This window comes from Aphelocoma coerulescens, chromosome 2 (assembly GCF_041296385.1).
Source record: "Aphelocoma coerulescens isolate FSJ_1873_10779 chromosome 2, UR_Acoe_1.0, whole genome shotgun sequence".
NCBI classification, from domain to species: domain Eukaryota; kingdom Metazoa; phylum Chordata; class Aves; order Passeriformes; family Corvidae; genus Aphelocoma; species Aphelocoma coerulescens.
The window spans coordinates 49054990-49067963 of NC_091015.1; the positions used below are offsets into that span (position 1 = coordinate 49054990).

Consider the following 12974-nt stretch of genomic DNA (forward strand, 5'->3'; position numbering starts at 1 on the left):
GGGCGGTCGACGGGCGGGCGAGCGAGGGGGAGGGAGGGAAAGAGGGAGGGAAGAAGGGAGGACGGCGGGGCAGCGGAGCGCTCTCCAGACATACTCCCCTCCACCCCCCGACCTCCTCTTCCCCACTGCCGCTCGCCTCGCTAGGGCTTCCTGTGGGAAACCCCCGTCGCTTTCCGCTGGCCCCTCACACCCGCCGGAGAGGGCGGTGGCCTGGGCTGTGGCGCAGCGCCGGTGGGTGCTGGGAAGGGTCGCCCTGAGGGGCTCCGGCCCGTCCTCCGCGAGGTTCCCGGCGGACTGGGACGTCCCCGCCGCCCTCAGCGGGCTCCCGCCGCCACCTCCCTCCTTCCCTCCTTGTCGCCCTGCTGCCGCCGCCGTGACCTCCAGCGGCAGGACGCGGGGCGCGGGCAGCTCTGGGGCGTCCAGGTGACTGCGGGTGCCTGCTGTAGCCTCTCTGGCTGTGCAACAAACGTAAAGGCAAAGCACCTAGGTTATGTGGTCCTCGGCTTCGTGCTACCGAGATCTTGTCCGAGTAGTTATAGACATGTGTCCACAGGAGTGAATGTAAAGCCCCTGGCCTTTATACCCATGTAATGTTCGCTCATGTGCTCAGAGTTCCCGAGGCAGTTGCCCTCGGCTTGGTGTGTTAAAAGGCCATTTCCCTGTCACAGTGAGCCCAGCGAGGTGTGGGCCTGCTTCAGCTAACGCAAGAAGTTGAGACTCCCGTAGGTGGTGGTGAACTGCAGTGGTCGTGGTTGTACACCTCGGTCCTTGCAGCCTGTGGCCTTTTCTCCAAAAGCCGAAGGATGCTGGCCAAGGCCAGGCTCTCGGTTTCTGATGGAAACCTGGCCTGAACCTGGCTCTCCAGGCCTTGCAAACAAAGCGTTCATAGAGTAGTCAAGTTCTGGGTTTAGTGATTGTATCCTCTAAGCAGTGATCTGTTACTCAATTAAGAAAATGTTATAAAACTTACTGCTGCATTTCAAGTGGTGGATGTTCATCTACAGTGTAATTCTGCTTCCCAGTTATTATTACATCAGCCAATTCACAGATTCGCAGAATATTCTAAGTTGTAAGGTACCCACAAGGATCCATGAGTTTGACTCTTAAGTAAATGGTCCATAATGGGATCAAACCCCCAACCTTGGTGTCATTTAGCAGCACGTTCTAATCAACTGAGCTAATCCCAGTGATTCAACCTGTTGTGATTTCAGTGCAGAACAAAAAGGATGGCACCAAACACTGAAGTCACAGCATTCTGCTTCCCTATTTATGTATATAGTGACATCTTCTGTCCCTCCCAAACCATATGGTGGTTGTATGTTAGCTGTGGTAGGACTGATGAAGGTGTATTTTGGGTACGTGCTGTGTGACACCAATACTGAGATTCATCTGCTGAGCAGTGGCATTGCTTACTGACACCTCTCTAATCTGCTACCTTGTTATCCACTATCTTTTGCTTCCCTCCCCCAACTCCCCATCAGTCTCTGGCTGTTACAGCTCTGTTGAAAACCTCAGAATGAACTAAAAGTGGAGATGTCTAAGTGAGGTAGCAGAGAAACTGGAACAACAGCTGCAAGAGGTGTGAGCTGCCCTGTTTGTATTAGTAAGGTGTTAACCCAGATACCCCGGTGTGGTAGATTTTAATGTCATCATTTTTAACTGCTTCTTGGCTCATATATGAGAAAAAAAGGAAGAGGATCACAGTTCTGTAAATTGTTGCTATGACTGATACTTCATTTTATGGTCACAAGAAACACAAGTATTCTCATGGCTTTGACAGGCAGTAGGGAGTGAATATCAAGGAGTCCTCTGAAACTCAGATTGCAGAACCTGTGAATTGTGTTGTGATTTGTATGTGAGGAGTTTTTTGATAGCCACAGTTTGGGAAGAAACTGTGGTTGTGTCGTTGGGTGATTATATCCAGTAAATAAATTGGTAGATAAATATGTTCACAAAATGTTATGTTCATAAAATCATAGATTATCTTGAGTTGGAATAGACCCACAAGGATCATCAAGTCCAATTCCTGGCCCTGCACAGGACTTCTCCAAGAATCACACCACATGCCTGAGAGTGTTGTCCAAATGTTTCTTGAACTCTGTCAGGCTTGGTGTCATGAGAACTTCCCTGGAGAGCCTGTTCCAGTGCCCAGCCACCATCTGGGTGAAAAACCTTTTCCTAATATCCAACTTAAAACCTTCCCTAACTCAGCTTAATGCCATTCCTTCAGCATGTCACTGGTCACCAGAGAGAAGAGATCAGTGTTTTCTTCTCTTCCCTTTGCGAGAAAGCTGTAGACTGCAATGAGGTCTCCCTTCAGTCTCCAGGCTGAGCAAACCAAGTGACCTCAGCTGCTCCTTGTGTGGCTCTAGGCCCTTCCTCTCCTCTAGGCCCCTCACCAACTTTGTAGCCCTCCTTTTCATGCTCTCCAAAAGTTTTATATGCTTCTTGTCTTGTGCTGCCTCAAACAGACAGGACTCATGGTGAGGTCCCCCCCCAGTGCAGAGAAGACTGGGACAATCCCCTCCCTTGCCTGGGTGCCTGATGCACCCCAGGACATGCTTGGCCCTCCTGGCTGCCAGGGCACTGCTGACTCATATTCAACTTGCTATTGACCAGGACCCTCAGGTCTCTTTCCTCAGCGTTGCTCTCCAGATGTTTGTTCCCCAGTCTGTCTGTCCATCCAGAATTGCTCCGTCCCAGGTGCTAAATTGTGTTAAACTTCACATAGTTGGTGACTGTCCAGCCCTTCATTTGTCTAGGTCTTCCTGGAGGGTCTCTCTGCCTTTGAGGGAGTCAACAGCTCCTCCCAGATTAGGAAAACATTACATTATTTTGTTTTATCCTTCTCCAAAATGAATGTGCTTCAGCCCAGCATTGAATTTGATTTTTGTATGCACCACTTCCAAATCCACGTAGGGTGCTGTTTTTAGTAGTAGAGGCCATGTATTATGAGAAAGCTCATTTTCTTTTTAATGTGCACTTGGTTATAGCTGTCATTTTCAGGTGGTGATGTCTGGATCCCTACCTGAAGATTCACAGATGTGTGAAGTGAAAAGTGGAGTCATTGACAATAGCTGAGATAGTACAGGTTTTGGTACCTATCCTTGATATAAGGCCTAAAAGCAGAGGGGCTGAAGACTGATTTAATATTTTTCCTAAGCTACTTAGTATGTCTATTTCTTCCTGTCATGTGGAAGTCTAGGTTGTTAAATACAACAGCAGTTTTATCAGTGGAAGGAGAAAATTGGGCTTGTAGAATGGATGTGACTTGTTTCAAAGTGGCAAGGGCAGTAAGACTAGAGCTAGAAGAATACACTGAAAATAATGAAATTATAGCTTCAAAAGATAGAAAGGATAAAATAATGAGAGATAACACAGTGTTGAATTTAAAGAGCAAAATTATATAAATAAAAGGAAAAGTTGCTTTTCAGCTGTTCTTTTTCAACTTTTAAACTTCTTTTAGATAAGTTTTGTGATTAATAACATAAGTTGCCAGAATAACATCTGCAAGCCTTGTGTTAATGTAACAGAAAGGCTTTTAGTCTTGTCACCTCATGCTCTGTAACTTAAGAAAACACTGATGTGTTTTGATCATATTCCTGATGTTGGTTTCAAGATCTTCATTCATTTGTATTGTGTGTACTGATTGTTCATTAACTACGTAGGTGCAGAAGTCAAAGGTAGGTGTTGTGTTTTTCTTGTCTCTTAATCCTTACTCCCAGTTCAAGAAATGTTTTAGGTAATGCAGGAGGAATGATATTTGGTCCTCTTATTCATAAGCCTTGCTCTTTATTTGTGTGTAGTATTCTTTATTTGGAATGAAAGGTGTAAGTTTTATCTTGAAAGGAGTAGCTAAAGAGCTAAATATTCAAGCTGTCACGGAGTTTGGGCAGATTTTTTTCTATAATGAAACTTTTGTGATTTACATTGGTTTTCATTGCATCTTGTCACACACTTCTGAAAATTAGTAAGGAGGACTATGCAGTGCTGGAGGAGCTGATTAATTGTATTGGGCATGGGTGGCAAATCTTAGGTGGTTAACATCTCCTCTTGTTATAACTGGGAGATTTGTTGGTTGTTAGATTTTCCTGCATCCCTTCTTCATCCAGATATTGGGTACTTTGCTTTTTCTATGTCGGATTTACCTCTTACTCTTGTCTTGTTTCTGATGCAAATTATTGCACATTTTTTTTATGTCACTGCATAGCTCTATTTTATGTGAGCTGTTTGCTTTATACAATTCAGATAGTTTGTGGTTTTTTTCAGGACCTTTCTCTGTTTCTCACTCCAAGTGGGAGTAAGCAATAAATTGGACACCATTCACTGTTAGTTAGAAAGGGTGTAGAAGAAGAAACAGGGGTTGTACACTTGGGAGTGGTTTCAGACAAGAGGTGCTCAAACGTGTGGGCTTGACTTTTTAAAAACCGTGCAACCCTATCCTATATGTAGGAATTGAATTGTGCCTGTGCTGTTAGTACATTTTGGCATCTCAGAAAAAAACCCGGAATGTGTATTTGGCTGCTGAAATCCTGCTGCATGGTTTTTTGTTTAAGTGACAGAAAGCTGTGTTGAGGATTTTGTGTCAGTTACCAAGTGAGGCACTCAGAAGCTTTATAGTGGTTTTAGGGCTGGCTCTGCTAGTTTTATCCTTGGTCAGTCTATAGCCCTAAAACTCATTCTGTGTTTTTTGCATTTTGCTGGAATTCTCGTCTGTTGTCAGATGGGATTTGAGGTGGGCTGAGATGTTCCCTTTATATGTAGCTCACAACCTAAGTTTTCCTAACTGGCAGGTCTGTCATAGTTTAACAATGGTACAGGCTTTGTGTTAATGCAGCTGCATTATTTCCAGTAGTAAATATTAAGTCCTAATCTGTCATTAATTTTCAGGCCCTGTAACTGGATTTGCTGTGTGATCAGCAGTGTAAAAATATCTCCTTGTGTTGGCTTGGCTTTACTTGTAACTCACTAGATGTATGAGCATTTGCAATCTGCATGTAATTAACAAGAAAGTGTGCTTTGTAGGGTCTGCTTTTCCTTTTCTTTCTAGGTATTACAGACTTGCTGTAATACCGCCATTGTTCACTTTTAGCAAACAGCATTCTTGTAATCCAGTACTGCCATATTGCAGGAACATGAGCCCCAAAGCAAAATGTAAGATAACAAATTCAGCCAGTGAAAAAGGTGAAAATTGACTTTGAGGTGATGATAGAATGGTGAGAAGTTAAAGCTTTGGAAATCTTCTGTGATGTTGTCATCCCTGTTCTCCATCTTAATTTAAAATGATGTCAGTATTAGAAAGATCTCAAAATCTGAACCTTTTTAAATACAAATAAATTTATTCATATACATTTAAAGAAGAAAAAAAAAAGGATACTGCATAGAAAAACTGCATTGATAAGTTTCTTTTGCTTTTAAATCAGGGTTTCAGGGTATCACAGATCTAGTTTCACTTGGATTATAACACTTCTGTCATTTCATATTGTCCTTCTCTACTTTAAAACCTCAGTAGAAAGTCACTACTTAAGACTCTAGTTTATATGCAAACACTGATGTGCAAATGAGATTACCAAACTCAGTAGCATTTCACATATGTATAAAGGTGTTTGTTTGGTCCTGGTCCATCATCTGTCAGTTCACACTGGATGTTTTTGACTAATAAAATCCTCTACCTTTAACAGGATCCTGCAGGGGTTTTAAGGACCGAGGTTTACAAAGCAGGATGCTTAAATTATTCTGTCACTTTGACCCCATGAATTCCTTGTCGGTAAAGGCACAGAAGCCCTCCCAAAGGCTACAAGATTGGATACTTAAAGTATTAATTACCTTGATACATCAAATTACAATTGTAAGAAAAGACACTAAGATTTTAGAAAGATAAGTGGTTTTTTACTCCCATGACTTTAATGGGTCTATTTCTAAATGAACTTGTTCTGATGTGTGACTTAGTGTTTTCAAATAGAGGTTTTGAGTAGTAGATAATATATTCAGTGATACAGACTTTTTAGATAAGTTTTTATGATGCACATATGCATAAATGATTCACATGAATTAACCTAAGAATGGTAGTTTTCATTTAATACAAGGGAATAATCTAGGCAGAATAATGGAGATGAAAAACTTGAGTTTAATGAGTTCTTCTCCTGGAGGAGTACTAAGCTCTGATTATATTTGCTTATTCAAAACACTGTTATAGGTGCACTAAAATAGATTCGTATTTTTTTGTAAAAAGAATATAATGTCTAGAATCAATAGGCTGATTGATGAAAGGAACGTTTGACAATAAGCAGGCAGTGATGCTGCGCTGCTCCCGCTGTTCTTAAGGAAAGTTTACTTTTCCAGTGTATTTTTATAACTAGCTCATAGGCAAGTGTTTTAAAGCAAAACTTTGTAATGAAATGGAGTCTTTAGCTCACAAAAACAATTTTTACCGAGTGATATGAAGAATAACTGAATCCTCTAAATTAATGCAGTTTTGCAACTTAGTTATAAACTTGTTATTCATTCTCCAAACCATCTCAAGTTTTGTGTATACTGTAGGTCTGCATATGGAAGAAATGACAGAATGGCTGTTAAATTCAAGTTTTAGTAGACTCATCATAGATGAAAATAAGACCTTGTTTTCCAGGAAAACAGCTTCTTTACAGTGGAGATTTTCTTTAAATGTGATGTAGGTTAAAGAATGGTAATTCTGCCTGTATCTCCTTGGTTTTCTTCCCTTTTCACTTTAGTAACTCTACTCTTTCTAGTGCTGAAGTTCTCATTGATACTTTTTCAAGTTTTATTTCTTAGCTTAAAAAAGAAAGGCATCTTAGAAATCTGTCTACTTGCAACTGCTTACCTTTGATGGCAGCTGGTAGGAAAAAAATAGTAAAATGTATTAAAAAAGAAGTTCCCCTTTATGGCTCCACATTTCTCAACCAAGCTCTCAAAATAATGAAAGTGATTGTTTTTAAAATTTATGTATTTTGAGGAGTATTGTATTTTAACTTGGATTCTTGAACCTTGATTGAACTTCCTACAGCATTTTTGCAAATAACATAACTGATGTTTAAAAGTTGATAGAAGTGGGATTTCAAGAAAAAGATTAGGTGGTAACCAGTTGCTAATTAAAATCTCTAAAGTTGTCAAAACTTTCTCTATTCTTCATATATACTGTGATTCTTAATGAAAAAGCAATAGTATTTAAAGTACTATTTTGAGCATTTTTTGAACATGAATAAATAAAAATCCCAAGAAAATCCAAATTATAGGTTGTATAACTAGAAGTGCACGTTTCAAAGACTTACTGGAATTGTTTGTCTTAGTTCCTCTTGGATGCAGAAAGTGTGAAGCTTCTTTAAGTATCTGAGTAGAGTAGGTTTCAACTTTTCTGAGTAATCTGTGTCCCTGCTACCTGAAGTCAGGAAAGAGGTGAAAGCAGAACTGTAAATACCAGCAGGATGTAGTAAAAGATGAGTAAGTCAGTTAGCTGTGTTGAATGAAGTGGGGAGATGATATGACTTCTCTCAGGACAGTCTTCTAGAAAAGCTTTTGTCTTGGTACCCTCCTCTTGTAATAATAGTGTTCTAATTAATATAAGAAGCTGCTACAGTCCCTTTTATTATTAGGACTGTAAAGCAGCTTTGTATTTCATTCTGCTCTTCCCCTTAAAGGTTAAAGATCTGCTGCCTGCAGCACAGGTCTACACTGTGCTCGTGTTGTTCTCCTGGCCATGCTGGGTCTTTTGGTCAGAGGCTAGAAAGTCAGGAAAGTATTTGTCATCTGTTTTCCCAGCTTCCATACAGAATGAAATTGATGTGTTCTTGCGGTTGAGATGTTCTTGTTCCTATTGATGTGTATTAGTTTTTTGGTGTTTGGTCGTTTTTACAAAAATAACAAAAAGTGTTAAACAGACCAGCTGTGGTCCTTGGCCTTCCATGGCAATAAAGAGCTTTTGCAGCTGAGGGTTTTGATCAACCACAGAAGGCTATATTACAATTGTAGTGTTGTGCCCTACATATTGTATGCAACAAGAGAACCACAAGCACTGAGATTTCCCAAAACCCACAGATTTTATTTGTTAAAAAATAAAAAAGTCTTAAATGTTTCTTAGTGATTTGGTGAAGAGGGATATTTCCCAGTTTAGTAAACTCTCTCTTTAATTCTTTGCACTGGGCTGAGGTTTTATGGAAAACAATTTCTCTTTTACAAAGCTATTCCTTTTCTGTAGTTTTCTCCCCTTTTGTCTTCCCCCCCCCCCCCGCAAGCTTGTAACTTCTTTAACTGTTCTTTATCATCTTCTCTGTTCCTTATCCCCAAGAGGAGCATTCTGGAAACTGCTGATCAGTCTTTAGGAAACACTCAGTAGTTCTGTCACACAGATTCCTTGCCTATAGACTTATTCACATTTTCAAGGAGCTAGGGACTTAGCTGTAACCCCTGGAAGCCTGCATTTGCTTTTAATTCTGGCTAATGTCTGTGCATGCTTTTACAAAATACACAGTTCTTAGTATTAATAGCATTTAGTGTGTGTTTTGTAACCTTTACTTGGTTAGCTGTGTTCCTCCGTCTCTTGTAATGTTTGATGGTGCTTGGAAATTTTGTCAGTAAGTAAGGTAAGGGTAAAATCTCAGAGTATTAAATTGATCTAACAAGCAAGCCCAAGTTTGTGCTGACAGAGGGAGAAGAAAAAGCTGCTACTAACATTTTTCTGGCCCTCTGGAAGCTGAGGGGTAACATGCTCTTGTTGGTTCACTTTGTGGTGAGAGGCCATGGTCTCTTCAAACAGCCTACCAAGACCAGGAAAAGTGAGTGAAGGATGTGGGTGGGAACCAAAGGTATCAGCTTTCAAATGCAGAAGGCAAACTGTAGGAAAATATATTTCTTATGTGTCTGGGAATAATGTTTTCAAGATGAAATAAAACAGGAATAAGACTGTTGAAATGCAGATTTTTCTGTGGGGACTAGTCTGCAGCAAATCCAGTATTAGGGTATGAATCACCTTTCTTAATGCAGAATAGTGAACGTTCAAAAGGGGAAAAAAGTACTTTTTCTGGAAACTGTAATATAGTTGAAAAAGGGCAAAAGGAATTGATGGTTTTTGAAGGAAAAACATTGTAATTGTAATGCACTGGAGAGTTTAGAATCAAGGAAGAATATTCAAATACTTAAGATGTTCCAGTTGATACTCACAAGTAAATACAGTACTGCCCAAACTGAACATCTGCATTTGAGCTATTTGGAGAGGTAGTTGCACCCAGAGCCTGAAACTTAGACAGTATAAGGTAATTAAAATTGCTTGGGCTTTTCATAGAGTCACTTAGGCTAGGTTTAACACCATCAAGTCCAACCATTATTAAGCACTTAATATTTTCTAATTAAAGATACAAAAGCAAAATCCTGTAAATACAAACATTTGTAAAATTTAAAAAAAAATTAAAACTGATACTTCCCAACAGCAATTCTTCTAAAAACTGTAGATGAGTTTATAAATAGTCTTTACTGTCATTTTCTTTATACTGTTGAATAATTACCTTTGAATTACTGTTGTAGCTCTCTTTTCATTCTTCCTACTGGATGCTGCCCAGTGTCCTGATGTGCCCTCTCCTTCCTGCATTTTCAGCCTCTATAGACTTGACAACAGGGGACTAAAAAGAAGGAGTTTGCCTGGAGCACAATTCTGTCATGGTTCTGGTTGAGCTGGTGTTAACACCAGTAACACACTCCTTGCTATCAGTCTTACGCCCCTTTTCTTTTGAATAATCAAACAGAAAATTGGGTGTGTAAGCTAAGAGAAAACCTGAAAATCCTTTCTGACTGTTCTGGGCTATCAGGGAGGTCTTCTCTTTTGGAGTTTCCTTTTCTTTGCTTGCTTGCTTGCTTGGTTTTTTTTTTTCCAGATGGCCTTGTGTCCTGTTTCTCTTCCAGCCTTTAGTTGCATTCCTACCCACCTCTCTGTGTCAGTAGAGGGATAGCTGATCCTTGCACAGGAGCCCTGTGCTTTGTCATTGTGAAAATCGTGGATGCTTCCAGCCAGCTTTGCTAGTGGGGGAAGCCCAGCTGCTCTTCCCAGGCCCTAAAGACTTCTCTCCTCTCTGCTACATTTCCATGTATGCTGTGGTATAAAAGTGGAACCTGTGCAGACTTGTGCAGGTCAGACTTGATGATCCTTGTGGGTCCCTTCCAACTCAGGATATTCTATGATGCTAATTAGGGGAAGTAGATAAGTAGATCTAATTACTCCAAAGTGTACATCAGCTGAGAAGCACTTTTTTACAAGTATTTGAGTTAGTTTTCCGTTTTGACCTGCTTAGTCTCTGCCTGGTTAGGTGCATAATAATGATGATGTGATGGGGATGAGTGAGGGCAATGGGGAACTGGTAAAACTGCCTGTTTGGTGACTGGTGGGAACCCACTTGCTTTTAACTGTGTCTGCATTTGTACATGATTCTGTGTACTCCAAGCAGCAATATAGCCAAGTTACATTTAGAAAAGAAAGCATGGGGAGCAGAAATTCAGGCTGTAATTTGAGCCACTGGTACTCATGACAGTTCAGTTATATAGTGAACTGGATCAGAGAATTTATCTAGCTGAAAAATTGCCTACCAGGAAATTTATTTACCTTTAAATGAAATTAACTTCCCCTTTCATTCACTAGAGGCTGCTGAGCCTGTTTGTGTGGGCAGAGGGAAAACAGCATCATAGGGATGGGGAGAGGGCAGGAAGGCTGCAGTGCCAGCTTGCTTTGACTGGAGTGAGTAGAGCTGAGCCACGTAGCCCGGTGGTGCCAGTTCCTGCCATGTCATTCAGCTGAACTGATTTCTCCTGTTTACAAAACATGCTTGGAAGTTTTCTGACAGCTTTGTGTTGTCTGTAGCCTATGTACTGTACCAAGTGTTTGGTACAATAATTGCACTGATACTCTGCAGAAAGTTAAAGTGAAGGATATTTGTAATTATTGTATCTCATGAAAATCAGAGCATGGAAGCAAATCTAAGTCATGAGCTATTTTTAGTGTTTTTGTTGTATGTACAGAATAGACTTTTTCTGTGCTAGAAATGCTAAGAAAGATATTTTGAGGAGATATGTCTTTAATTCAGATTCTGTATATTGCTCATTGTAATCCTCTGTTTTGTTGACAGATTCCACTACTAATACACATATGCAGTACTGTGTAATCTCATAATGTAATCTCTTAGCATTAGCAAACTTTAAAAGATGATTTAAGAATGACTAATGTTAGTTCCAGTTGTTTTTTTATGGAGAAGTAACCAAAAATGCTCTGAAAAATACAATGTTTGAAAGCTGTAGGTAACTTAAAACCTGCTTCTTTCCTTCATTTCAATACATTGCACATTTACCTTTTCTTCATCTTCTTTTTTTTAATAACCGGTTTTAAAATGAAATGATTGTCACCCAAAATAACTGACAGTATCTAACAGTAGAGTTTTCGTAGTGTGAGCATCCCAACTGATGCTATTCTGAAATGTAATATCAACATCAAAGGATCAAGAAATAGTGTGCTTGAAGATGAAAACCAGGTATTTGGTGTAAATGCATAGGACTATACAGTGTTCTGAGCAAATGTCCTTTAAAGGGTTTTAAACTCAGAAGCTAAGAAGTAAAAAACTGTTCTTGATAAATTCTCATTCCTTCGTTTTGAGGGAAGTAGATTTGGAAAAATAGTAGCTTTTTTTCGTGATGGTCTGTGTTGTTTATTCTAAATCACTAGCTGTACTCAAGAGAATTCTGGAGACAACCGAAAGCAAACTGCAATTGTACTTTTAAGTACAGAAATCAGGCAGCAGCATTTCTTCTTTTTAAATTGGATTGCTCAGTAAAATAGCTCCTAGATCCTCCATTGAAGAGACTTAGTTTTTGTCTGATGAACTGAAGTCTTCCACATAGCCATACAAATTCTACATTGTGCTCTAGTATGTGCTATGTTTTTCAGCTTTGTGTCGGTGAATAAAAGAGTACATACAGATCATGCTTGTATAAAAATACTACTATCCTGAAATAAAAGTATTTAACTGCTGTGCTGTCTGTATGCAGATGTTTTATTTAGTAAAGCAGAAATTCAAATGTGCTGCCAGAATTTGCTCCTTTATTTTTGGTTCATTATGCACATTAAGCAGAGTAGAAATACTCAGGATAATGCTCGTATTTGTATCTGACCAAATTTTTAACTTTGCATCCTTTTGATATGTGTGGCCCTTCCGTGGTACTTTCTGCTGCTGTATGTGACAATTTTAGTGTACTTGTGTATGTTATATAAACAATGCTGTGTTATTTCTTTAGATTGACTTTTTCTGAGGGATAGATAGAATTTTTTTTTCAAAAATGTCTTTTTTTCACTCTTGCAGAAAATTCAAAGCTGAGACATGTAGAAAAAGATGTTTTGATACCACAAATAATGAGGGATCGAGCCAAGGAGCTGTGTTCAGATAAGGTGCAAGGTAAGAGTCAAATATTCATTAGGAGATCAGACGTACTCACTTTTGTGCCCTGAATATAATCCTTGTTTTTGAAATCATGTAGTCAGAGAATTAGTATGTGTGATCTGCATCTTATCAGTTCACTGTGAAACCAGTATTGAAGCATATAAATCTGCTGTGTTGGCTTTGGCTGCTTGGTGATGTGGACTATTTTCCAAAATGACTTGTTCTCGAGGGCTGTAGAATTTGGTATGATTAATACAAAAGTTTTTACATCTCAGTCTGGACTATGTGGTTCAGAGCAGCGCAAGAGTTACTGTGTTTCTGTGTGTATTATTTAATACTTATATAAATTAAATTGCCTCATGTAAACCTTCAGTTAGGCATCTCTCATTATAATAAATTTGTTTAAATATCCCCAACTAACTGCATCCTTTCCCTGCCCCAGCACTGAGATGGTCCATGCACATAAACACACACATGTTACTAGACAAATGTTGAAACAGGGTGATGGCAGTGCACTTCTGTTTTTATTTTCTGTTGAGGAGTACTGGA

At 39.6% G+C, this 12974-nt stretch overlaps 1 protein-coding gene across 1 annotated transcript in view; it reads left to right on the top strand.

Moving 5' to 3' along the window:
- Positions 1–2544: 2544 nt before the first annotated feature.
- CMC1 (C-X9-C motif containing 1) overlaps positions 2545–12974 on the top strand; it is a 39699-nt gene continuing 29269 nt past the window's right edge. The window contains 3 exon segments of the mRNA XM_069007349.1: positions 2545–2628; positions 2631–2703; positions 12348–12440. Coding sequence (XP_068863450.1) covers positions 2545–2628; positions 2631–2703; positions 12348–12440 — 250 coding nt within the window.